Raw genomic sequence first — 27,778 nt, 5'->3', positions numbered from 1 at the left:
TGTGTTTAAAGGCTAAAAAAAAAAACATATTTAGATGTAATGTTTTGGGGCCAGGAACCAATTAATTGGTTTTCCATTATTTCTTATGGGGAAAATTCGATCACAACTCGAACTTTTTAGGATTCGATCCGGAGTTCTGAACAATTAAGTTGGAGTTCTGAAGTACCACTGTGTGTGTATATATACCAATGTAATTACAGATGGAGCGTCTTTCACAAAATGCAGTGTCATAGCTAAAAGTTCATCTGTTCACCACTCCAAGAAGCGTGGCATTATTTTGTCGCGATTGCTATTTTTCATATTATTGGTGTTATGTGGCAGACACAATAAATTGATGACACACACACACACACACACACACACACACACATATATATATATATATACTGTATATATATACACACACAGTGGTACCTCAGAACTCTAATTTAATCCGTTCAGAACTACGGATCGAATACTAAAAAGTTCGAGTTGTGATCAAATTTCCTCCATAAGAAATAATGGAAAACCAATTAATTGGTTCCCAGCCCCCAAAAATTACACAAAATAGTTTTTTTTTTTTTTTTACCATTTAAACACAAAATGAACTGGATAAAACAAGAAGAGCATATACTGTACTAAACACATCTAAGCACATTTACCAAAACAGTAATTTGTAAAGTAAGAAAATAAATGTATCCAAATAATGTGTCCTGCCCAGATCGTCAGCTCCTTCCGTGTGCCACGCCCCCTCGTTAACCCCATGTGGAATCCCCGTGTGATCAGCTGTTTCTGGTTGTTGTCATTAGTTCTCTGTATTTCGTCTGCATTTCAGTTTGTTTCCCCAGTCCGGTCATTGTATTGTCAGTCTGCGTTTTGCCTGCCTTACCTGTAATTAAACCCGTATTCCCCGATACCCTGACGTCTGTCTCCGTTCCGTCCCGCTTGGCACAATATTATTATAATCAAATGTATTAATGGTTTATTATTAATATTAAAATAATGAATAAGAAATCTTTATTTTTAAATGTATTTTATTATATAATAATACTTTTATTGTCTAAATGTATTTTCACTGCCTAAATATATGTATTCAGTTAGTGTAAACATGCACGGTGCTATCACAGCTAATGCAAGGCTGAGACTGAAGCTTTACCCTTTGTTTCCGCTGAGAGACGTGCTGCGTGACTCATTTCCCCGCGCCTACAAGTTATCTTAGGTCAGCGTTCACAGTTTGACTTCTGAGATTCAGATCGAGTGCTAGGTAATTTTTTTTCGAACTGGTTGGTTCGACTTTTAAGAAATTCGAGTTCTAATGAGTTCGAGAACTGAGGTACCACTGTAATTAGGGATGTGTATTGTTTGAATTTTTTCGATTCCGATTCGATTCCGTTTGTTATCGATTCCCTATTTCGATTCCAGAAAGGTAAAAAAAAAAAAAAAATTTTGCTAACATTATTTAGCTCTGATAGAATATTTGCCTTTTCCATTTTGTACCAGGCAGGAATCAATACATTGGACAAGTTGTCTCTGGAGGGAGGTCTGTACTTAGGATTTAGGGCTTTGGTCATCTCCCTGCAATTATAGATTAAACATAAATTACATTAATTTTCATTTTTTGTTAGTAGTATTATATAAAAAATTTACAAGCTTGTTTTTATCATATACATACCTAAATGACGGAGATTCGACAACTGAAAACGGATGTAGACCTTTCACCACAAATGCGGTTATTGCTCTGACACTCCTCAATTTTTTCTTTGGTCATGTTTCCTTTTATTGCTAACGTGAATGGTGTGTCGCGGCTAGTACTCCGTGATTGCGGATTGGTAGTGATATCGCTAGCTTAAGAGGGCTTACTCGTACTCGGAGACTGCAAGACATCAAACACTGTGCACTTTTTGAGATAGATCTCGTGCTGCCTTAAACGTTTGGTGAGGTTGGATGTACAGCCCTTCGAGCAACTTGTCAATTTTGTGAATATGTTGCACGCTGCCTTATCGTTTCCTTTTTAGTGTACTGAAGCCACACTTTTGACCGTTTGCGATCCATGTCGAACACTGCTAGCACTCTTCTTCGCTGGCAGTAACGTTTAGTGGTGACGTTAGGCACGCGCTATTTTTTTAAAAACAATTTGCAATTTTACATTATTTAAACAACTGAAAAAAGTAACATCACGTAAAATAAATGTGTATTTGGGCTTAACTTTTTTTTTTTTAACAAACCTCGCTAATCTCAACTAAAACAGGTCCTGGCAGATAACCACACACATCCTAGCAGGTGCGGTGTTTAAGAACCGATTTACAGATCCGAAATAAATAAAAAATGTATGTATCTATAATGCACTACACATGGGTGCTTTAAGTAAAGTGCTACCAAAAACTGGCACAAAAATGCGCTGAGACAAAGGCACGTGGCTAACAAAGAAATTTACTCCCTTGGAGACAAAATCAGTCCGTCTAACCTACTGAGCACAACAACCAGCTGTCAGGTATTATATTGAGAAGGCTTCTCTGGAAGCTAAACACCGTATAAAGAACGGAGAAAACTCATCCAAGGGCAAATAAAGAAAAAACTGGATACTATATGAAAATATGATAAATTTACACGATACACGCTCCATATGACTCGCTCTCTGCTGCCGCCTGTCCCTTTGTGTTTGACTGACAGCAGAACAGCGAATCATAAGGATCTTTTTCTGGAATTTACCGGAAATACAATCTGTTTCTGCTTTTTAAACGCAACCTTTCTTCCGGCTCGGGTACAGGGATTTTTGTCGGGTTGCTTTCTGGAAAATTAGGGTGACGATTTAACTGCTGTGGCTTACTGATTAACCATACTGCCGTAGGTTGTTTTTGCAATGATATTCAAAACCATTACACTTAGAACATTGCTTATTTATAGATTTCTTAATACGCAATATAAATCTAAAAATAATATAGGCAGCGAAGTATTTGCGTGGGGGAGGGAGTCGGCATAAACGTGCTCTAGTGTCTGTCATTAATCCGTAAGTATTACGTTGTAGCACACTATAGCAGATAAACCGTGGGAGTCACTACTTACGGTGATTTAACTTTAGCAACTTTCCCCCGTAACGTATGTATCAGTTATTAAGGTCTTCTGACGTCGAAGCAAAATCTGAATCAAATTGCTGCTAACTTATCTTATTGATAACGGATGCTTTTGAAATATAATAATTCAGTGACATTTTGTATAAATCTGTCTTGGTCTTTGTTCCATACTATCGTCTAGCATCGGTGTGAGTGCCAATCTTTTTCTTTAAACACACCACGGCTTCTTTCCACATAGCTTCACAGCAATATTTCCATTTTTGGTCCTTTGTGGTGCGAGGGTGTAGCGATGTAAACTCAGTAGTTAAAACCTGGCAAAGGGAGGCAACACGCTGTATTCTGGTACAAAAACATGTGGTACATATGTTGAAAATAATTAACTACTCTATCTGCAAGGAGTATCCAGTTCAAATTAATTCAATCTCTCTGCTTATTTCTCCCTCACAGATTAAAAATGCGCTGGTTAACACACAAACATCTGCAGCAGATTGCGTATTTTCGTCCCTTTTTCCTCAGAATGAGGTCCTGTTCACAGAAACCGTTACCTGTTTTAACGCTTTTCACCAAGGTAATTATACAGATGTTTTACATCAGCGGAAACTGGGAATAAATTCAGTGGAAGTATATTCACACAAAAATCCGAGGGTAAAAAATAAATGTCCGTTTTTGCATTAATTGTGGGTTTTTGCTTTTTAACACTTCTGTTTATAGGATCCTTGTCCTTTATGCGATGAAGCGAAGCAAGACCTTGAGCCGTATAAACACAGAGTAAGACATTCAAACGTGAATGTTAAAAATTGTACTCAGAATTGTGATTACGAACATTACCGTGTCTTATCGTTTGTTGGAAATGTTCGGTAACACTTCACAAGATGGGGTACAAATTGTCTAGTAGGCCTAGTGCACTCATAGGCCACTTAATGTAATAATTAGCCAGTTAGTTAGGCTACGTACTAATCCCATGTCTGTTCATCCTTAATCAGTCGTAACAGTTCATGTAGCCTATTTTATACAGCTACTGTATTTGTTCATAATTTGTACTTAAGTAGTAACCGAACTACTAAATTACTTGGGCCCCCTCAAATGTTACTGTTAGGCGTACCAAATTTTGTTTTGACGTGGCCTCCAAAAATTAACTTTGATCTATTTGCTCGGATGACCTGACCGGCTTGCTTGCTTTCAGTGTCTCTTCCCCAAAGCAGCTGAACATTGTGTTAGTTTCTATTGCAGGAGGTGGACATCACTTTACCGGAAAACAGCATGTGGCTCGACAGGTACAAGTTTGACATCCCTGTCTTTCACCTGAATGGGCAGTTTCTCATGATGCATCGAGTGAACACCGCCATCCTGGAGAAGCGATTGGAGAAAATCGAGAAGACGCTCCAAAGTGGCATTGAGTAAAGAGCAATGCGCGTTAAAATCCGTGACAATAAAACTTTTGTGTTTGAAATTTGCTTTAGTGCATTATCTACGATCGCCTGCAGCCTTTGCATTCCACTACACATCAATACAAGGAAAGTCGGTCCCCCGCCTGAGAAATGTAAAATACATCCACTAGGATGCGCACTCACACCTTAGGCTGGGAGATTTTCGCTTATTCACCGTATTCCCCTGCACTGTTGTGGGCGATAAGTTTTCCTATGTGTTCAGCTGATTGGCTGCTAGCTAAACGCTAAACTGGTAGACAAGCCCACATTAAACAGCTGACTTACCGAGTCGACAAGTTGCCGTGTTATTCTCGGTAGCAAGGAAAAGAGCAGGAGCGTTTTCCACCCATCTGTGAGTGATATTACACATGGTCGGTGCTGAAGCATATTTCCGAGCAACTGCTTTAGGGAACTAACTCACAGGTAAGCAAAAAATCTGCTCATTTATATTTTCATTAATTACAGAATAGGCCTACTGAGTTGTAAATGTTCTCCAAGATCCAGCTCCAAGAAGAAAGATTATCAATGCATTTCGACCCTCTTTTATACTTCACGGGGAATAAAAAATAATCATAATAATTTGGCCAGGAACACTATGTCAGGGTTAATTTGGATCTTTGTTATTTCACTTTTTTGCCTGTACAAATGTCATTTATGCTGTTCATGTAAAATGGCTGTTTTGGGGGCAGTTGTATTAATGAATTCCGTGACCTTAAAAGCGGTAACACTAAAGGGTAACAGTGAAGTTCTCATTAAATTTGTAGTAGTTTTTTTAATAGAGAATACTGGCTAATTTAAACTGATATTATTTGTTGTTCCCATGTGCACGTCGTGTTAATGCTGAGGTAGATTTTTTTAAACAGATTTGTTCCAGTATGTTGATTAGTAAGGCCATGCAGTTGTCATTTCAAACAGCTGTTATTTTTTGTCTCACTGCCCTATTAGCCTGGCGGCTTCTCTTGATGTCACTGTTAGCAAGGCATGTCCGACACCGTGTGAAATATGGGAAATGAGATGGCAGGGGGACTGGAGCAATGCTGAATGGTACGGGACTTCCCGGAATGATGATCCAGTTTCTCTAAAGACATCCTCCTTACGGGTAATTCTGCTGTCAATGAAGGAAACGGATCTTAGGTAATTTTATAAGGAGATGTGAAACAAGAAAAAATATTAATAATAATGTAATCAATGGGGAGCTGTACTACGTCAAATACTTTGAATGAGTTGGTTCTTAGGTAACGAATGGAAAAATTGGTTTCAGTATTCATATGATTAATGTAATCAAAGAACATAAATTTAACAGTGATTCCCGATGTGCCAACCATTACTTTCAGCCGCAAGACATGTCAGGGCAGCAAATATTTTTTTAAAGCATAGCACGGGAGTTTTATTATGTAAAATCTAACATATACGCGTCTTATATTAGCTCATATTTATGTACAAATTGCACAATGTCGTTTGCCTATGTATATAGCCTATTGTTTTGAACTTTTTCCCGAGTTTTTGCCCAGTGTGCATGTATTGTATCTGTACACTTTAAGCTCCTTGCTGCTGTATGCAAACAAATTTACCCACTTCAGGAGCTAAATTTAAACTGATGCCGTGCCACTCTTGGATCGAGTGCTTCTCTCTTTGTATAACTGTCGTACGTGTGTATCCTCATAAAACACGATCTGTTTTGGGGGATAATATGTTAATGCTGTCCAGTTTCTTAGTGTTTCCTCGTAATATAGGTCTAGCGTGTTGTATAGCAGGGTGTCAGAATCCAGCGGATCGTGTTAACGTTTACTGATTACTCAAGGCTGGTAGAGACTGGCTTTCCGTTAACAATATAATCACCCAGAGATGTATACCGTGCATGTCAGTAGCCCATGACAGCGATGATGAGCCATTTGTGTTCGTCATCTGTAACACAAAGCCGGCTTTGTGTTCCGATTTCATGTTTTTAACTTTCGGAATTCACGCAATAAGACCGAAATTCTGGGAATGACCTCACAGTCAGATGATCACAGGCTGTATGTGCTCAGTACAGTTGGGCAGCCACTCAAGTTTTCCATTTATCAGCAGCATACAGGGTCCTCTGCAGACTCATTTCAAGGACATTATCAGTTCTTGCGTTTGGGTAGATGTGGTTCAGGGTTAAAAAAATCTTTTTTGTAAAGATGTTTTTTTGCTGAATGATGTTCTTGAGTTAGGAGGGGTTTGTACGGGATCTTGAACTCATCCCTACTATGGAGAAACAAGCATTCCCAGAAGCCTGTTAGGTTTCATATCTCTGCAGCCAAGCATCCACATTTCACCTACAACCTCGTGGGATGGCAGAAAAAAAATGTTGCTACTTGGTTTGGCGGAGGATAGTAAGCTGAAAATGCTTTGTGGAAATCCACTGCTTTGGAAGATAGCCTGCATTCAGTAAGGCGATGGAAAACAGGAAACACTGAAATCAGGAGGAGGTCATTCTGCATCTTGTTCATTTGGATATTTCATTTGAGTGAGGCTATTTTTAATCTGCTGTGGACTCCATTGAATCTGTTGAATGTTCTTCAGATACACCGCTAAGTATTTCCACATTCTGCACAATCCATTGTGTCAGGGGGAGGTTTCATTATGATCCACAGTGGTCCCTCGCCAGTTTTCAGTGTCTTCTGGTTCTATAAATAGTGCTGTCATTAGAGCAGATTACATTAGAGTTGTTACACCACTTTGTCCACTTGCATTATTTACCTTCCATATAGGTTTATTATCATTTGAAGTGTCTGCAATTGCTGCACCTACTTTTGCAATTTATATATATTTATGTAAGACACACAATTTACTTACAACGTAACAGGTCGTAATGTGTTTCTGTGTCTGTACATTGAGGAGCACACAAAGGAGATCATTTATGAAGTTCAAATAAGTTAATTAACCCTTTGACAGATATAACTGCAGTTTTTTGTTTATGAAACTTTTGTTATCTTACAGTAATTTTTTTTTTCGCGTGTCTATGTGAAACTTAGCAAATAAATAGCAAAACTATGTAAATACATCACAATGTTCAGAAGCACAACACAAAGCGATGGCTAGATAATGGCTAGAACTGGTTGGTGATCTTCCAAGCATGCGGTAACCTCCCTTGAAAACATTCTTTTACTTTTACCAAGGTTATCTTAGATTCACTAATTTCTTATTTAGAGACACTTTCATCCAAAGCAGCATACAAGTTTGAGGCCAACGTACAGGGTCAGACAACACCCAGCACCCCTGTACCAGGAGGGGTTGAGGGCTCAGTGGATATTCTGCTGGTCACAGGATTTGAACCCACAACCTACAAGATACAGGCTCAGACCTCAAACCTACTGAGGTACACCCTGACCCAAAGCATGGATCAGCTGGAAAACCAGGACAAAAATTCCATTGAGATCTGAACTCAGATTGTTTGATTAAGAGTGCTAATTGTTACATTATGGAACTGGTAAACACATCACTCTGTGGAAGAATGAATGAAAGAATGAATGAATGTTACATTTATGGAACACTTTTCAAGACACCTAAAGCACTTTATAGAACCATTGGAGAGTCACTTCAACCACCACCATGTAGTACCCATCTGGATGATGCAACGGCAGGCATTTTGCACCAGCATGCTCACCACACAGTAGCTATGATGGTGAAGAGCTAGGAGAGATTTCACTGATTTGATATAGGGGATGATTAGGAGGTCATATCTGATAAGGCCACAGTGGACAATTTTAGCCAAGACATCAGGGTACCACCCCTACTCCCTTCGAAAATTGCCCTGGGATCTTTTATGACCTCGGAGAATCAGGATATTGGTTTTATATCTCATCTGAAGGACGGCACCATTTTTATAGCACATTGTCCCTGCTACTGTACTACAACAACTGCAACATTGACAACATCCATAAGTCAAAGAGAAATTCCATTTAGGAATTGATCAGGATGCAATATAACAAGATTCTAGGGATGTTACAAATAAATATGCAGCAGATACTTTTCGCTGGTGTGGGCTACTAGAAGCTGCATGGCAACTAAAATATAAGTGATTGTGCCACAGTGGAAATCACAGTATTTCAACCGGGCAGTGAATTCGCTTTTCCCATATAGTTGGAAATTGCTTCTTATTATGTCTTTGAAGCTTTAAAAGTGGACTTTCATTGGTGGTTTTACATGTTAAAGGCCTCATTGGCTTGGGGACATACATGTCATAAAATCACTCACGGAACGCAGGAGGGCACGTCGGGTCCTGCGTTCATTGGGTATTGTTTCCAAAACGATTAATTGCAGAGGTCTCTGGAATCCTGCAATTTAAATTACTGACGGACCCGTGAAGAGGGGATTAGCACGGCATGGTGAAAAGACCACATTTATCGGGGAGAAAAACACAGCCCCAAAACTCTCCCGCTGTCACCTGATTAAAACCCTCGGGGCAGCTGGATTTGGACAGGGCAGTTGTCGGATGCCTTGCTGGGATTTTGGCGGAGTGCCCGGAGTGGTGTGGGCACCCTCCCCCTCCAGCACGCGCAGTCACGGTCGTCCTTTGTGATCCAACCTGCCTGCTGGGCATCTCTATCCATCACCCCTATGAATACCACCATGGTGAAGACCTTTGTGGTGTGGACTTCGGATTCATGAGGCACAGTAACAGTACTTCAACACTGCCTTCAGATTGGCTGAAGGAATGCTTGGGTACAGCTGTGAGGAAGATAAGCATGAGAGTGCAAAGGAAATACCCCATGCTTGTCAAAAAAATCCACTGATGCCCACGTTTTATGAATCAGTCGTTTCATAGAAGATCAAGATGGATACTGTGTTGCAATGAAAAGCATAAACTAGGAAAGACAGAGAGAAGGTCAGCTTACCTAGAAAGCTAATCCTTTATTTGGGTTGGTGTCGCTGAGTGAAAACATTAGATAAGGAATTTTCCCAAACCACTGGCCATTGCTTTGCTTTGTTTACATTCGTCACACGTCTCGGCCGCAAGCCGAACACACACTGCCGTGTGCCACTGAATCAGGCCCGGGTTCCTACTGAGAGAGAAACCTCTTTGGAGCGGGATCAGTACCACGAAATCAACATTTTCTTAGAAATTTCTTTCAGCTTGTTGACAGAAGGTTTATGGTTGATCCTAAAAAAAAAATCCTCCAGGTGGAAGTAATTTGAAGGTCTAATTTGGGGGGGGGGGGGGGGGAAATCCCAAACAGAGGCTTATTTTCTAGTGAAAAAGAAAGTTAGGAAATGGTCTATAAAATTTGATCCATATGCAATCATATTTAGACATTATTAGGTTGAGTTGTTATGTGGAGCCCAGAATGTAATTAAAGGCTACTGGTTACTGTAATGACTAAGTGAAGCTTCTCTTGTGTAAATGGAAAAATTAGGCCCGCTTTGTAAGCGACTCTGTTTGGACCCTTTGTAGGAGACTGTTGTGACTTGTAAAGAGTAGTCATACTAGGGTAGTTGATCATTTTCCTGTAAAACTGATTATAATCTGATCCCCTCCTCTGGTATCGGTTCATCCTAAGGGTAGAAAAAATAAGAACTTTCAAGCTCAGTAAATTGAAGGGGTTTTTAATTCAGTTCCTTGATCATGTGTATAATTCATGTTTTTTCCCTAAAACGGAGTGTGGGAGACTTACTCGTACTGTCCAGCGTCGGGAGTGTAGCTGTGGGGGCCCCACGCTGTGGGACAGCTGATTCCCACAAGTGTGTGCATCTAAGGCCCGTCCGTCCGTGGTCCCCCCCCCCCCCCCACCCACCCCAGCAATATCAGTGGGTAGCCTGGAGTCAGCGCTGAGCACATGTGGCCGGGAATAAAAACGGGAAGAGGCTCCTCTATGTGGTCGGCTTGGGCCGTGGAGATGGCCTGTCTGCTGAGCGGGGGTGGGGGGGTTGCTAATTTTAAGTTTTGGTGGTCCCTTTCCCACGGTGTGGAGGACTGGGGAATGCGACGGGAGCCCGCAAAGCAAACCCCAGCTAGCTCTCGCAGAGGCCTTTGCCTGTGAAGCATCCATGTGGCTGCTTTCTTCTGGAGGAGGGCAGGATTTTTGGATGTCCCTCAGCACAGGCCACTTCAGGGACATCTGCAAAAACAGAGGGGAGCTCTGTCTGTTTTTTTATGATGGGGGTGTTTGTTTGCTTTTTCAATGTCTCAGGTTATAAATGTGTTATGATGGACTGAGAAGAGCTGAATCAAAGTCCATGGTGATTCATTTGAAGTTGGAATAAATATAGAATTCTCACACAGCCCTGTACTGGATGGATGGATGGATGGAAATATATTTTGTATTATTTGTTTTGTTATGTAGGAAACAGTTTCTTTTCATGAAAGAACTGCTGCTTTATTGCATATAAAAGTGCACTTTTGGCCTGTGGGACTGCAATAGTCTGAATTCCAAACTAAAACAACAGCCAGACACTGTTCACTTCCTTTGTTGGCTTTTCACTGAATCCTCCTGATTTTAAGTGATGACTGGCAGCACCCAAGTTTTGCTAACTGTAGCGAGGAGCCTAAGAATCATTTCGGTGTGACTGAGTGAAGATTGAATCATAGAAGGACAAAAAAATCTACTGAGATTAAGGCAGTTTTGTAGGTTGGTGCGAGATCCTTTGTTGTTACATGATCTTAGCAGATCGTTTTAGCGCTTTGTTCTTAGTGCTAGCTCAATTGCTGCATCTAGCTTTACAGACAGTTATATATTCTAGATAACTAACTGAATTAAATAGTGCTTTCACATTATGTTCCTGTCTTCAGGCTTTCAGCTAACATAACCCTCCTTCAGTTTTCAAATATTATTTATAGCAGGCTGACTAGTGTGTGTGGTTAAGAAGGTTATAATCAACATGTAAGACAAGTGGTTTCAGGAAAAATTGGGTTCTAGTTCAAACTTGTAGGATCTGTCCTCTATCCTTCCTCCATTTAAAAGGTAAAGTTTCAGTTGCAAGCCAGTCATTTTAAAGCAGACAGAAAGATGAAACACTAAGCTGAGAATGCCAGATACTCCCTTCTGTTCCTGCTCGTAGATAGACATACATTCATACATACATACATACATACATACATACATACATACATACATACATACATACATGCAGGCTTATTGGTTTCCCAAAGAGTGTGATTGTGCCTGTTTGTGCCAGGTGAGGGACTAGCATCCTGTTCAGGGTATACCCCTACCTTGTGCCCTGTGCATTCTGGGATAGGCACCAGAGCTATATCCCTGCAACCATGAGCAGGATTAGTAGTTAGAAGATGGATACATTTCTAGAAAGATAGGAGGGCTTAATTCCAAACTCTGTGTCATTCAGGCCATGTAGCACAAAGTGTCTGTGTGTTAGGGTTTGGGTTCTGGGTGATGGGTTTATAGGCTAAACAATAACTCATATCTGGGGTGACTTGTGATGTGTAGGGTATGGTCTGGTTGTTATGGCTGCAGCATAACATCGTCAGTCACATCTGTTATCGTGGCTCTGCCTTCTGCAGAGGAGCAGCAGGGACTTCGCTTAGAGCATGACCACCTGGCAAGGACAGAAATGATTTTCCCGGCAGAGCTGCGTGCTGAGGATCCATGCGGGATGACAAATGGGATTAGGCTCAGTCACTCCAGCGGGCAGTTGCTGTGTCTGTATTTTTATTTTTTTTTTGACTGGGTGTATTTTGTTCCCAGTGATGGTCTGGTCTCGGTGGATGAAGAAGGAGGCCTCCTTTCTCCTAAACATATGTGGAGAAAACTCACAGTTTGCGTTTAGTTAGCAGACGCATGCAATTACCCAGAGCAACATACAAGTTGGGCAGATAGCACATCACAAGCATACAACTGTTAAGGAGCCAATTTCAATACTACTGGGTTGCTTGGCTGAGCTTCCAATGATTCACCAGAAATAAGAGCAACATGGTCTTCGGTGCCTTGGCGGGAGACCTGTAGACCTGCAAAGAAGCTGACAGGCTGGTGGAGATGAAGGTGCTTGGACTGAAACCTAAAACTATGACCTCCCCTCCCCCACCCATGGAGCTCCTACAGCTGTGTCGAACAGGTGGCTTGGTCTGTCGGAGCGACTCGTGGGATGAGAGGTGTTTGTCCATGAGTCTCTAAATAACAATCACTGCACCACTTGTCTCCAGTGATGTCGTGATGTACCCCGAGGTCAAATGCTGACTAGCCCACTGGAATATTTTCTAATAAATAAGATTATCTATTTTTTTGGCACTTAGTTATATTCAATTTATTCAGTTAATCCATTCATCGTGCAACTGCTTTTTCTGTTTGGTGTCACGCACTGTGAGCGATTGACAAACACCGGTTCAGCTAACTGTATGTTCTTGGACTGCAGGTGGAATCTGGTGTAACTGACAGAAGCCCGTATAGCACAAGGAGAACATGCAAGCCAGCTCTGCAGATGTGAGGCCGTCATGCCATCCTTATCTTACTAAATCCATTTATACATACTGTCCTTCCCAAAATGTTGAATTTCAAACACCACAGACAGACAGAACAGGAGCTCTTCAAAATATATTTTTATTTTTAAAAATTCATGTAGAAACAAAAGCCATAAGGCCACAGAAGAGATACTGTAGTAAATATCATATATGATCTGCTTTGGGCATCTGTGGTCAATGAGCTGGCCAATCCCAAGTGGTCAAATAATCGATTCCTGCAATGGGTTTCAGATGGATGCATGAGTGCAGAGGAAGTGAGGATTTGAATTGCGCTATGTCATGTCTGAGAGGGTAGGGAGGGCATGTTTTTTTCCTCTTACATAACAGGAAAGAGGTGTAGCCGTGTTTTTTTTTTTTATCTAAACGCACACATTGATGCTCTGCGTTAGCATGGGTGTTAACAAGCTTATCGGTGCATCAGTAACTGCCTGGAGAGTCCTTACTGTGGAGAAAAGGACTAGAGGACTACAGCATAACCAGTCTGATGATTTAAATAGTTGACTGAGACACTTTAAGTTATTTTTAAAAGCACTGGCACAAACTCCATATGCCCTCCCAGTGAGACTGGTACTGGGAAAAATTTTTGGAATGCTTCGTGTAATTAGCATATTTGTAATGGGACCTTTAATGGTATTTCAGAACAGAACTGGTATTTCAAAATGAAATATGCCGTCAGGTGCAACAATGCGTTTTACTTGGAAGAAAAAAAACAAAACACGTGACCTAGAGTTTTGTATGAAACTCGTAACTGGTGATGACAAATGCAAAGATACATAACGGATATGTTGTCAGGGCCTGAATAATTAATGATACGATGACCTCCGTGTGTTAATAAATTCCAGCTGTATGAGAAAGTGCCCCCCCGCCCTCCTACTTTACACGGCCTCTTACTTGCGGGACTGGGCTTCCTTGCAGTACCAGGAGCCTTTATTTTCAGCCCTCTATAAAGGGCAGCAGTGTACAATCTGATACGCAGTGTAAATAATTAATGAGACCTTGTCTTGTCACTTTGTCTTCTGGTGTTTAAAAAAAATCCCCTTGCCCAAACTTATGAATACGGCGCCCTGTATGGCAGATGGCGGCGTCTCTGCCCGTCTCCCGGCTCCGAATCGCGTGCTATTTGCGGGCGCGTAGGCGATCCCGGTTCGGTTTTCACTCCGTTTACCTCGTTATGAGGAGCCTAGATTATAGCGGTTTTAATTTTAGCGCCGCTTAATCTGATCCGCGGTCGGGGAGAGTTACGGGGCGATGAAAGGTTTAAACCTGGGTCATAGGGAGGGAGATGTTTGTGGGGGAGCCCTAGAAGATGTTTAGCAGTTACAATGAAGCCACTTAACCGCGTGTGCGATATGAAGGATGCCTCGCGTTGCGAAAGACAAATTGCATGAATGTTTCCGTGCCTTTGATTTCTCAACTTTACATGACATTTGTTAATTCCGCGGCGTAGTTTATAAGAGTAAAATCCACGTTTTAGTTTCACGGATTGTTTGTAAATGTTTGTTAAAATGAATAATTTAATGGAAACTATGCTTACACCATCGCTGGTGTAAAGAGTTTTGCGGGATTGACTGGGGGCTGTTCGTTAAATGACAGGCGCAGAGCCGTCACAAGTCGCGCCCATTGTAGTGGCTGTGTGTCGGTGCTCCGTGAATAGTGCCTCTTACTGTGGCTGTTAACCGAGGGTCGCCGTGCTGTGGTGTCGGATAGTAGCTGAATTGTGACACGGATAGCCACACAGGACAGCTGTGTTTAGTCTAAGCCAGTTAGCATGTGGTCTCCTGCTGTGAATAAGCAAAACAATTCAGTGATTAATTGTTTTTTTCTTTCTATTACAAGACACAGGAATGCCCCAAGCCCCTGGGGAGAGAGCTGTGCTGGGGACAGAAACTTAAGGGGGACTGAAACCTGACCCCCTACCCCTTTCAAAACAGTTTAGGCTCAGGAGGTAGAGAACTCATAGAAGGACGTGTCACTTGGTCAGTATGCTTGTGGTGTTCCTGCATCATGTGGAAGTTATAAAGTGCCAAACAAGGAGCTTTGAAAACCCACAATGGAGACAGCGCAATCTAAAATGCTGCAATTGTCACATGACAAACAGTGTCATAGGAATGAGCAATTATCTCCTCAGGCAAACTGCACGTGCCCTTCAGTGCCTCCTCTGGACAAACGGTTACAAATATGGTTGTTCTTCAGCCATAAAATGTACAGGCAAATAAATGACTACTAAGTCTGGCAAATACATATAAAAATGTGTTACCTGTTGCAGTAACTTGCACATAACCATAATTGCCCATGCAGTGTGGTTGTTGATGGATGATGGTTTGAACCCTGCATAAGGGGTGGAATCTCAGTCCTTCGCATTCCCACGGAACCCTGTTGGATGTGAGGACTCCATATCAGCCCCTGGGGGGCTTCTGTTCACTTGCCCCAACTCTGAATACATTCCTACTAGACAGTTGTAGGGTGCTTAGTGGTGTTGGTACAGTTCACTCAATTTAACTAGGTTGGTTAATCACAATTCTTAATTTTACTCTACTGATTTAAACTGAATAGTGTTTCTGGTCTGTTTTTAAGTCGTTTGTGGTCACAGCCGCCAGTCACACCTGCCTACACTTAGGCAAACCTTACCTGCCATTCCAACACGCTACAGACCACAGTGTCATTGGCTGCTGTCTTGGGGGTCAACGAATGTGTCACCAATGGATATTTGCAGGCAGTTAAAATCAAACATACGTTAACCTATTATTTATTTAGCCAAAGCGTCACACATCTTTGAGAGAAAGAGATTTCGACTGACTGCTGGAGCTGGAGTTAAGGATCCCTCTCAAGGGCCAATGGTGACATCACTCTCTCAACTATAGGATTTAACCACAATAATAACAAGCTTACAAACTACCTGGTTAAGGCAATAAATCCTTATTTAATACACCTATTTACTAAATGACAGAGGTGATAACAGTAAGGTAAAACTGACAAAGCATCTTTGGTATGAGAGGAACAATCAGCACCAATGATGCTACATGGTTATATAAGAACGGTGCTGATATTTTGACGTGTTCAAGCAGGGCAGTTTCTGCAGTTTCTTCTTCCCGCGGGGATGTTTTTGAAAGCACATGCGCCAAGATGTTTAACAGTGACAGGTCTGGTCCTACTGGGAAATGGTTCCTTGGGGCGAGGGAGGGGGGGGGGGCTGCAAGAGGGGAATGATTGGATGATGTACTGATGTTTAGTGTGCGTTTAGTTTTAGCATTGGTGATGACTCATTTCATATACTGCTCAAAACTCAAACAAAACAAACAAAACTTGTGCAACCAATGATGTCATATAGAAAAATTAGGGAATTTATTTTTTGTCCCCAGATCCGAAATGCCATGTGACTGAGTGCCTTCGGAGCCCAGCAATTGCCATCAGCTGCCATGACAACCTACCAGCGCAGCCAACTTCCCGAGGTCCCATCGGACTGGTTAGGCTCCTCCCACACAGTCCGTTCTGACTGCTCAGACTCCGCCCTCCTGGGAAAGATGACGGATGATGGGAGCGCGCTAGTGAATGGACCGAGGCCGCCCGCAATGCAGCGGGCCGCCAAGGAGGCGCTGCCCCTGATAGTGGGATCTCTCGCCGCGAGGTATGGAAGGGAAAGGGCGGTGGCGGTGGTGGTGGTAGGCCCCGCCCTAACTCCCGTGCGAAGATGTGATTGTGAAAGAAGAGGAATAACAAAGCGAGTTTAAAGAATGTTGACATCTTTATTGCCTTAGTCAAGTTTGTTGAGTTAAATCAAGCAGGATAATTTACAATTTAACTTAAAGTCCGTCTTTCCTGTTTGTGCAAAATCCATCCATCCATCCATCCATTTTTCATACCCACTTTATTCTAAAAAGTTCAAGCCTAAACTGGAAAGAGTCTTAGTTAAGACTTGCATTAAAATTAATAACCGAAGTCCAGTGTTAGGAATTCTGTTTATGGTGATGTCAGCAGTGTACATTTACAAATGGAATATTCGTCATTAAAGGTTTATTAGAACAGGCTGTGCTACTTGTTATAATGCTAGCTACTTTTCCGTTCATGTGTTTATTGGGTATCCGTCCATGCTGGTGAATAACTGGGAATGAGAAAAAAATGTGCCCTATTAAAACCTTTCTGGAAAGGCATAGCCGGATGGTGGATTTGATGAAACAGGCTCAGCCCCGGAGGATTATGGGGGCAACCCGCTGAGTAACACTGGGGGTTGGGAAGATGCGGGCGCGGCCCTCTGTGTGGCCGATCTGATTGGCGTGCGTCACATGGTGCTCTGTGATGCGTGAGGACGCCTTTTGTGTGGGCCTGCCCAGACCTCTCCCTCGCTTTTCCGCACAAAGGGAGGCTTCAGAATAGTGGCTGCCTTGCCAAGCCGTGCAAAGCCGTGTCAGATGCATTGTGTAATCGCTTTTTCAGGGGGGTGGCCTGTTAGTCAGCTGTGGCGCGGTTTCACCCTGAGGGGCTGAGTCTTTACTCTTTTCCCAAATTTCAACTGAGTCTTGGTGTCACAGCGAAAATCGACCAAATTTTCTGGCTGCCAAATAGCAGATGATCGGCATGCAAAAAAAGGGGGAATGACTAATATTTAATCCCAACAAGAACTCAAATCAACAACTGCTGATTGCTAGGCAACACTCAACACAAATATGCCTTCAGAAAGAATAGAGTCATAAATAAAAGATGAAAATGTCAGCGGAAGCACACTTTGTTGAATTATTTTCTAAATTATGTGTCATGTTGCAGATATGGTTGAGAAATGCTTTTGATCTTTTTACCGTAACTAAGATCACCAGATTAATACCACAGATAATCAAAACACATTTAACTTCAGACTGTATATTTGCAGGAACAGAAAGTGAAATTAAGAGCAGTTTGTATAGTCGACATTTTCACAGTTTCATGGGACATGGGAAGAATGACAATGAGGCCCAATGTTTTTTCCCATTCGTCATGTAGCGGCGCACAGTTTTGTTTACTGAACATTTGTTTTTTGTCAGTACCTTCATAAATACAATGGTGATGGATCTAATCCTTTCTGCAAAGGATATTTTTGGTTGTTTCTGAGGAAGATAGTCTTGGATTGTCCTTTCCAAAAGCCCACATTTTGTTGTCTTCTTCAAGTTCCTTATCTACCGCTCGAGAGTTTGTCAGGTTTCGCTTTGGACAAAGTGCGGAGACGAAGGACCAGACTAAATAATCCACTTCAGAAGATTATCTACCACATACAAGCTGATAAATGACACTACTTTTCTCCATATAGTAGATGAAAGCAAAAAGCCTTCCACAAATGTCAAGTTAATAGAGTATATGAGATTATAACAATCTTTATGAATCCACAAAGACCCGACAATTGAAATATTCCGTGTCATTGTAACTACATTCAAAGTGAATGACTGTAAGCTTATCTCTGCAGAACCTAATGAGCAACATTTTTCCATCCATCTATCTTCTGATCAGTGATCCTGGTCAGGTTTGCTGGAGCCTTTTCCAGGCAATACACACCCTGGATGGGATGCTGGTCGTTTACAGTACATACACATGTTAGAGATGCCCATTAGCCCATTAGTTTTGGACTGTGGGCCAGAGGCAATTAAGGTGTGGAGCGTAAGAGAGACCATAATTCATACAGTGGGGCTGACCATAGCACATGATGTGTTTTGAATCGGTGAGTGACAGGGGACAACGTCCAATTAGCTTTCAGCTGGGGCCGGTGCCCATGTGGCCCCACCCCTGCATACATCACTGACTGTGGGAGGAACCCAACATGATGCCAGGAGATTGAAGTGGGGAAAAACAGGTGCTAGTGCTTCCCTTGTTGTTCGATGCCAGCAGACATTGAGAGGAGCTGCTCCCGGTGGGTACCAGTCCACTTCAGGCACTGCCAGCAGACAAGCTCCATGCAGGGCAAGTTTCAAATCCCAAACCCCAAAGTTGTGAGGCAGCAGCGTTACCCACTGAGCCACCCAACAATATTTTATGATTTTAAAATTTCAGATTCTGAGTGAATTTTAACTTTTGTAATATGTCATGTATATGTGTATGAATGTCAGCACAAAATGCATAATTAGCATTTAAAAAATAGCAAAAAAACTGGACTCTGCAATCTATTCAGTTCCAGAAAGATCCTCAGGCATCAGCATTTGTATCTAATAATGATATAAACTGACATTTTAATGTAAATTTAGCTGCCTCCCGGTGACATGCGTGATTTTTATCTTCACTAGATCACATTTTGGGTTATCTCTCATTCTGTATGTCTTGTGGGCTTCATTCCTTGCTCCTGCAGCTCTTATGTATTGTTGTGTATATTTTAATACAAATAAACAGTAGCTGACAGTTTTTGTCATTTGATGCAGCCTAAAATTAGCTCAGGTTCAGCACGTCTTCGGGGTACAGCAGCAATCCCACTCTAAACTTAGATACAGGGCTCAACCCACCAGGCTCCGCCTCCTTATGTCCAAATCGTACCTTGCCAGAGCACAGCTCCGCCTCCTTATGTCCAAATCGTACCTTGCCAGAGCCCAGCTCCACCTCCTTATGTCCAAATCGCACCTTGCCAGAGCGCAGCTCCGCCTCCTTATGTCCAAATCGCACCTTGCCAGAGCCCAGCTCCGCGTCCTTATGTCCAAATCGCACCTTGCCAGAGCACAGCTCCGCCTCCTTATGTCCAAATCGCACCTTGCCAGAGCACAGCTCCGCCTCCTTATGTCCAAATCGCACCTTGCCAGAGCGCAGCTCCACCTCCTTATGTCCAAATCGCACCTTGCCAGAGCACAGCTCCGCCTCCTTATGTCCAAATCGCACCTTGCCAGAGCGCAGCTCCGCCTCCTTATGTCCAAATCGCACCTTGCCAGAGCGCAGCTCCGCCTCCTTATGTCCAAATCGCACCTTGCCAGAGCGCAGCTCCGCCTCCTTATGTCCAAATCGCACCTTGCCAGAGCACAGCTCCGCCTCCTTATGTCCAAATCGCACCTTGCCAGAGCGCAGCTCCGCCTCCTTATGTCCAAATCGCACCTTGCCAGAGCACAGCTCCGCCTCCTTATGTCCAAATCGCACCTTGCCAGAGCGCAGCTCCGCCTCCTTATGTCCAAATCGCACCTTGCCAGAGCGCAGCTCCGCCTCCTTATGTCCAAATCGCACCTTGCCAGAGCACAGCTCCGCCTCCTTATGTCCAAATCGCACCTTGCCAGAGCGCAGCTCCGCCTCCTTATGTCCAAATCGCACCTTGCCAGAGCGCAGCTCCGCCTCCTTATGTCCAAATCGCACCTTGCCAGAGCACAGCTCCGCCTCCTTATGTCCAAATCGCACCTTGCCAGAGCGCAGCTCCGCGTCCTTATGTCCAAATCGCACCTTGCCAGAGCACAGCTCCGCGTCCTTATGTCCAAATCGCACCTTGCCAGAGCACAGCTCCGCCTCCTTATGTCCAAATCGCACCTTGCCAGAGCACAGCTCCGCCTCCTTATGTCCAAATCGCACCTTGCCAGAGCGCAGCTCCGCCTCCTTATGTCCAAATCGCACCTTGCCAGAGCACAGCTCCGCCTCCTTATGTCCAAATCGCACCTTGCCAGAGCGCAGCTCCGCCTCCTTATGTCCAAATCGCACCTTGCCAGAGCGCAGCTCCGCCTCCTTATGTCCAAATCGCACCTTGCCAGAGCGCAGCTCCGCCTCCTTATGTCCAAATCGCACCTTGCCAGAGCGCAGCTCCGCCTCCTTATGTCCAAATCGCACCTTGCCAGAGCGCAGCTCCGCCTCCTTATGTCCAAATCGCACCTTGCCAGAGCGCAGCTCCGCCTCCTTATGTCCAAATCGCACCTTGCCAGAGCACAGCTCCGCCTCCTTATGTCCAAATCGCACCTTGCCAGAGCACAGCTCCGCCTCCTTATGTTCATTTTCATTAGTAGCTCTGATTTTTTCGAGTGGACAAGATATTCCTGCACGATGCCTTTCTGTCCCTTGTGTTTCATTTTGACTTGTTTCACTCACCGTACTGCTGCCATAACTTCACTATGCTCATTTTAATGCAAGTCTGCTAGAGATGTGTGAGAAGGAATTCTTGAATAACTTCGTATTTTAATGCAGTTTCACATGGACATGAATGAATAAGCAAGAATATTACTTCTTGATGCATTTTCCAAGTTTCATTTATGTGATACGTAAAAAATGACATTTTTTGTCCATTTCAAAACATGTTTCCTCTCTCCGACTGCTTCGTTTTGCTGGGAATCTTTCATCCTTCACTCCCACCCCTGTCTCTTGCAGCCTAGCGGATAGGCCCATGTGCAGGATCTGCCACGAGGGCAGTGCCCAGGAGGAGCTGCTGTCCCCCTGTGAGTGTGCCGGCACCCTGGGCACCATCCACCGCAGCTGCCTGGAGCACTGGCTGTCCTCGTCCAGCTCCAGCTTCTGCGAGCTCTGCCACTTCCAGTTTAGCGTGAAGCGCAAATCGCGGCCTCTGCTGGAGGTGAGCACTGCCCTTCCCTACCCCCAGCTCACCTGTCCGCCTGGTGGCCAGTGGTAAAATAGCACACTGGAGAAGGATTCTCCATTAATGTTGCTGCAGCATCTCCCTAAACAGAGGACACCTTCCTGATTCAATGTCCAAATTCTCACCACAGCCCGGTTCCATTTCTGTAAGTATAGTGCCAGTCAAAAGTTTGGACACGACAAACTGCCTACAAAGGAGAGCGATAGTGTTGCATCACATGACCTGCCCACCTGACCTAAACACAGTAGTTAAGTATTTAAAATACTTCTTTGGTCAGTGCATAATTCCATATATGTTATTTTATAGTTTTTATGTCTTTATAATTATTCTAAAATGTAGAGAATAGTACAAAAAACCTTTCTATGGGTAGGTGCGTCCACACGTTTGACTGGCGCTGTATAACCGAAGGCTGCCGCTGCCACAGTGTAGTCATTTCTTGTCCATATCTAGATGTGGCCGCACTCACAATGGATAAATAATGCACCGTAATTCCATAGCGTGCCATAGCATCCACTTTGAACTTTGATCTTCACAGCTCTGTGTGTACACAGAGATGGGGTCACATGAGCAGTGGACTTACTCAGCAGTGGAGTTACTACAGAACTATGTGATGAATAATATAAGTGAAATACTGATGATTAATTAACCGTGATTAATCTTTTAATTCAAGTAGACTATATTTGTTCAGGATTTGTTCATGATTTGTACTTCAGTAGTAACTGAGGTATTACTAAGTAATACCCTGTCAAGTGAAGTGTTAGCGTATTGGCTAATGATAAGTGTGGCCCCTCTGTACGGATCATGGTCCCTCTTCTGCTCCACTGTGAACCGTGACCTTTGCAGGACTATCCCACAGCTGCGTTTTGAGGATCTGAAGATCCTGAGGGAAAACTGGTCATTTGTCAAAGGTGTCATTTTTAATTAACTGGGAGAGATGTTCTGCATTGGCTTTGCTGGTAATCAGCCTGTCTCTGTTCACTAGAAGGTTGCTCGGTGGCCTGGGAATCCATCCAGAGCATCCGCTTGATAAAGGAGAAACGGACACAGATATCCTCCATGCATTAGGCCACAGAGGAGTAATTTGATTTATGAAAGCGCAGACAGGATCAGTCTCCCGACTAAACTTCCTGTCTCAGAGCTGCTTGCAGGCTTACTTTTACACCCAGTGCAGTGATACACTTTACTCTTAATCTGTTTATGTGCCATTTCCCAGGACATCAGTATCAGCCCAGAGTAGCGATACGATAACTCCCTTTATTCCACTGGCTTCTTATCAGATTAAATGCCAGGTTGGGGTTCTGGTGTCCGCCATCATTATTGTGGAACATATCGAGGCCTTCCTAAGAAAAACGCCCAAATGCATCAGCCATTATGATCACCCTTATATTTATTAAGAAGGCAGCCCCAGAATGGTTTTTAATTCAATTCTATTTTATTAGTATAGCGCATTTTCACAGCATTACATTGTCTGAAAGTGCTTTACATTATCCCTGGCCAAAGCCCCCAGTGAGTAAGCCAGAGGCGACAGTGCCAAGGAAAAACTCCCTAGAAGGAAGAAACCTTGGGAGGGACCAGACTCAAAGGGGGAGCCCATCCTCCAGGGGCCGGCAGAGCAAGTCAAATGAGCAGGATGACAAAGTCCTAATTAATCCAGTCCAAATTTTAAGATTTGAGTTTCAGTGTGGGGCAGGCTGACTGGTTGTCAGTCAGGATTGTGTTTTAGGATTGAAATGCTCAGAAGAGGAGCAGTAAGCCTGCTGTATGGCACTTGAATGAGTATCTGAAATCACAGGTGTGAATATACCACTGGTCCCCCTCCCCTTCCCAGACTGGCATTGATTGCTGTATTTCTTATTATCTAGAAACACATATGTATATAAGCCATTGTGTCCAGCCCCCCTGTTTCGCACTGTCATGTGTTTTGTACTTTAAGTCCTGTGAAAGCCCTCATCCTGTCACTGTCGGTTTCTATATTACACCTTGGTCCTGGGGGAAAAGCTATTTCCAGCCACTGTGTACCTGTATCTGCATGGCATGAAAATGAAGCCCACTAGCCTTGACTTGCCTCACCAAGCGAAAGCCCAACCTGTCCCCGACTTGCCCCGCAGTGGATTCGCAACCCGGGGCTGCAGCAGGAGAGGAGGACGCTCTTTGGCGACATGGTCTGCTTCCTGCTCATCACGCCCCTGGCCACCATCTCGGGTTGGCTTTGCCTGCGGGGGGCTGTGGACCACCTGCAATTCTCCAGCCGGCTGGAGGCCATGGGCCTCATCGCTCTCACCGTCGCTCTCTTTACCATTTACCTCTTCTGGACTCTGGTAGGTTCCTCAGATCACTTCACGTACCAAATTGAACCTCAAACCTGGATCCCCAAAGGCTGACTTTTGTAGGACTATGACTTCTTATTAATTATAGCCCTGTAACGCCTAAAATACCAGGTGACTTATTGTTAAAGATCATTTCTCCAACAAAGCCATTAAGAGCAGAGTTTGACTGTACCCCCTTAGGACTATGGATGGGCGGCCTTCCTCTATGGCAGTATTTTCCTAATCCAGTCCTCGAGGACCCCAGACAGTCCACATTTTTGCTCCCTCCCAATTCCCAATAAACCCATACCAGGCGAACAGTGATCTAGATTGGCTGGGAGCTGGGAGAGAGCAAAAATGTGGACTGACTGCAGCACCTCAAGAATTCGATTGGGCAACACTGCATCTATGGGATCGGAGGGCTACTCCTGAATCAATATTATTCTTTCCCCCAGGTGTCACTCAGGTATCACTGCCGGCTGTATAACGAATGGCGGCAAACCAATCAGAGAGTGGTGCTTGTGCTGCCCAGGTCACATGGTGAGGCCCTGACACAGCAGTCCCTGGTTGGCCCACCCCCAGTAAAGCGTCACTCCAAGGAATCACTCGTATGAGGTCCAGCTAAGGGGGGTGAATCCACTTTCAGCTATCATGGACGATGCAGGACGCTGACTTTTGTGAAATGGACTGTCCACAGCAGGACGTGTCAATCTGCATACGTATATGTCTGGAAGCATGAAGACTGTCTCTCCTGACTGGTGCACTGAGCACAGGACTCCGAATTCCCATGAGGCTGTAACGTGTGCAATTTGTAAAGTGACACAAATTGTCCTTCAGTGTTTGTGCTGTCAAAAGGGCTGCAGTGTCAGAGTTTACCAACTAAAGCCAAGATTTATGTGCATTTAAGACAGAAAAAAACACAATTTTCTATTGAATTTGTTTTTTTGTTTTAAATCAGATATTAACAACTCAATTTCCAAAGCTGAGACTAGGCAGAAATTTTTGTTAAAGAAATTCATGATCATTACAGCAGTTTTCTTAGCAGTTTTTTTCAGGCAGATGTGTGTGTGTGTATATATATATATATATATATATATCCCCCCCCACATCAAACCAAATAAAACTAAACACAGGAAAACACAAAAAAACACCAACAACCCCCCCCCTCACACACACACACACATATGAGTCCAGGCTATATATATACACTCACCTAAAGGATTATTAGGAACACCATATTAATACGGTGTTTGACCCCCTTTCGCCTTCAGAACTGCCTTAATTCTACGTGGCATTGATTCAACAAGGTGCTGAAAGCATTCTTTAGAAATGTTGGCCCATATTGATAGGATAGCATCTTGCAGTTGATGGAGATTTGTTGGATGCACATCCAGGGCACGAAGCTCCCGTTGCACCACATCCCAAAGATGCTCTATTGGGTTGAGATCTGGTGACTGTGGGGGCCATTGTAGTACAGTGAACTCATTGTCATGTTCAAGAAACCAATTTGAAATGATTCGAGCTTTGTGACATGGTGCATTATCCTGCTGGAAGTAGCCATCAGAGGATGGGTACATGGTGGTCATAAAGGGATGGACATGGTCAGAAACAATGCTCAGGTAGGCCGTGGCATTTAAACGATGCCCAATTGGCACTAAGGGGCCTAAAGTGTGCCAAGAAAACATCCCCCACACCATTACACCACCACCACCAGCCTGCACAGTGGTAACAAGGCATGATGGATCCATGTTCTCATTCTGTTTACGCCAAATTCTGACTCTACCATTTGAATGTCTCAACAGAAATCGAGACTCATCAGACCAGGCAACATTTTTCCAGTCTTCAACTGTCCAATTTTGGTGAGCTCGTGCAAATTGTAGCCTCTTTTTCCTATTTGTAGTGGAGATGAGTGGTACCCGGTGGGGTCCTCTGCTGTTGTAGCCCATCCGCCTCAAGGTTGTGCGTGTTGTGGCTTCACAAATGCTTTGCTGCATACCTCAGTTGTAACGAGTGGTTATTTCAGTCAAAGTTGCTCTTCTATCAGCTTAAATCAGTCGGCCCATTCTCCTCTGACTTCTAGCATCAACAAGGCATTTTCGCCCACAGGACTGCCGCATACTGGATGTTTTTCCCTTTGCACACCATTCTTTGTAAACCCTTGAAATGGTTGTGCGTGAAAATCCCAGTAACTGAGCAGATTGTGAAATACTCAGACCGGCCCATCTGGCACCAACAACCATGCCACACTCAAAATTGCTTAAATCACCTTTCTTTCCCATTCTGACATTCAGTTTGGAGTTCAGGAGATTGTCTTGACCAGGACCACACCCCTAAATGCATTGAAGCAACTGCCATGTGATTGGTTGATTAGATAATTGCGTTAATGAGAAATTGAACAGGTGTTCCTAATAATCCTTTAGGTGAGTGTATATATATATATATATATATAAAAAATCACGGTCTCCTCTATATTAATTTGGCTGAGTACACTAAATTAACACACATTACTGGCATAGGCCAACTAAAACCAATCTGCACATATTCATTATATGCATGGAGAGTAAACGTCCCAAGGTTGGATTGAGTTTATTGCCCCAAACCATGAATTAAAATTCATGTAATTTTAAGTGGAACGCTGTTTAAAAACAGATTAAAACACTTTAAAGCTGTAAATTTGACACTGGGGAGGGCATATCAGTTTTTCCAGCTAGAAATTTAACAAATGCCCGAAACAGCGTTGATCAGTTCCTTAACCTCGCAAAAAAAATACATTTTTTAGCCGTGTGATCTTCAAAGCTTGGCGGCGGCGTTTTAAGTGCCATAATGGAGAATACCTGCCCACAGAAACTCAGTATTTTATGAAACACTATTTGTTGCGGTGTGTTATGATTGGAGCTGTTTACTAGCCGCTCGACGGGCTAGTAAAATGTACTTGAATGTCATCGACATGTTTATTTTTAAAGACATAATGACGCGTCCACATCGTAAAGAAGCGACACTGGCACACTTACGGCTGATTTTAAGGAACCTCCGTGAAAGTACGAAAGATTCATGCTGTGAATGCAGCGACATAAAGCCAAAAGGGCACCAACATCGCATTTTGAAAATACAGCACTAGACTTTCAGTGCGGACGTTTTGTTTCAATGTTTACACAATGAAGGATTGTATGCAGCAGCTTTCGTTTGCTATGTACGTGTTCTGGTTTGGATTTTGAACGAATCTGAGTTTCCCCTATTGTGTCTGTATTGATTAATTTCACACTTCTTTCTGTCAGCCTTGATCGTATGTCTGTAATCTATATCACTCTAGTGTTTCTTCTTTCGGCAAGGAGAATCGGAGTTGTCCTCGGGGTATTTTTGGAGGTGCTATCGATTTTTTTACCCTCAGTGGCAAATTTCTGATGATGCAGCTACCGTTTGGTTCATTAAGAAGAAAATTCTTATTTAGGGGTTAAATTCCCTAGTTGTACTTGGACCACAGAGCCGACTTTTTTGCAACACCTTCAGCTTTGCCCTGATGAGCTGCTTCTAAATGTACAATAAACCCTCTGGTCAAACCTCTGGTATCCTTCATACACTGTTGCATGGCACATATATATATATATATATATATGTTATACAACTAAACTAACTTGTAATCTTAATATCTAGTAGTAAGAAAAAATTAAGCTACCGCCTATGGGCTTTTAAAACCAAGTTCAGCACAAGTTCAACAGTAGGGTTTTCTAGTTCCCCTTTGAGACCCATTGTGCTCTATATCCTCAAACTCAAGTCACTGAATTCTGGGTGTGTTATCTGCATTCTTTTCCAGAATATTGTTTTCAATCATACAAGCAGTTTGTTCAGGAGTGTGCGTGTGTGCACACACACACACACACGAGAACTGAAATCCAAGTATTTCATGTGGTCACTCATTTGTCATTACAGAAATATAGCAAACCCTCCACCCTTAAACATTAAATTATGATTGCCATGAGTTAAGACAGACTTAAGTTACTTTTTGATGCAATTTTAAATTATTCACAAGCGCCCCCTAATCAGACAGCAGATGCTGCCCC

General features: G+C 43.2%; 1 protein-coding gene and 1 long non-coding RNA gene across 6 annotated transcripts; both read left to right on the top strand.

Moving 5' to 3' along the window:
• Positions 1-2,729: 2,729 nt before the first annotated feature.
• LOC140592036 (uncharacterized) lies at positions 2,730-4,500 on the top strand. 2 transcript variants are annotated; one of them, XR_011992265.1, is made up of 4 exons: positions 2,730-2,986; positions 3,498-3,618; positions 3,762-3,818; positions 4,269-4,500. It is a non-coding gene; the product is annotated as an uncharacterized lncRNA (long non-coding RNA). The 2 variants fall into 2 exon arrangements; XR_011992264.1 differs by having other exon boundaries at positions 2,730-3,618.
• Positions 4,501-4,672: 172 nt separating this feature from the next.
• On the top strand, positions 4,673-27,277 carry marchf3 (E3 ubiquitin-protein ligase MARCHF3). Of its 4 annotated transcripts, XM_072714779.1 has the most exons (7): positions 4,673-4,900; positions 5,423-5,611; positions 12,809-12,876; positions 16,274-16,539; positions 21,189-21,390; positions 23,523-23,732; positions 24,176-27,277. In XM_072714779.1, exons 4-7 carry the CDS (start codon positions 16,331-16,333, stop codon positions 24,332-24,334), a joined length of 780 nt encoding a protein of 259 aa, XP_072570880.1. In that variant the 5' UTR covers positions 4,673-4,900; positions 5,423-5,611; positions 12,809-12,876; positions 16,274-16,330; the 3' UTR covers positions 24,335-27,277. The 4 variants fall into 4 exon arrangements, with proteins under 4 accessions (XP_072570880.1, XP_023701073.1, XP_023701071.1 ...); XM_023845305.2 differs by lacking the exon at positions 5,423-5,611; XM_023845303.2 differs by lacking the exon at positions 12,809-12,876 and having other exon boundaries at positions 4,674-4,900.
• Positions 27,278-27,778: the final 501 nt, after the last annotated feature.

The sequence above is a fragment of the Paramormyrops kingsleyae genome, chromosome 7, assembly GCF_048594095.1.
Source record: "Paramormyrops kingsleyae isolate MSU_618 chromosome 7, PKINGS_0.4, whole genome shotgun sequence".
Classification (NCBI taxonomy): Eukaryota; Metazoa; Chordata; class Actinopteri; order Osteoglossiformes; family Mormyridae; genus Paramormyrops; species Paramormyrops kingsleyae.
This window is presented reverse-complemented; position numbering and strand designations above follow the sequence as displayed.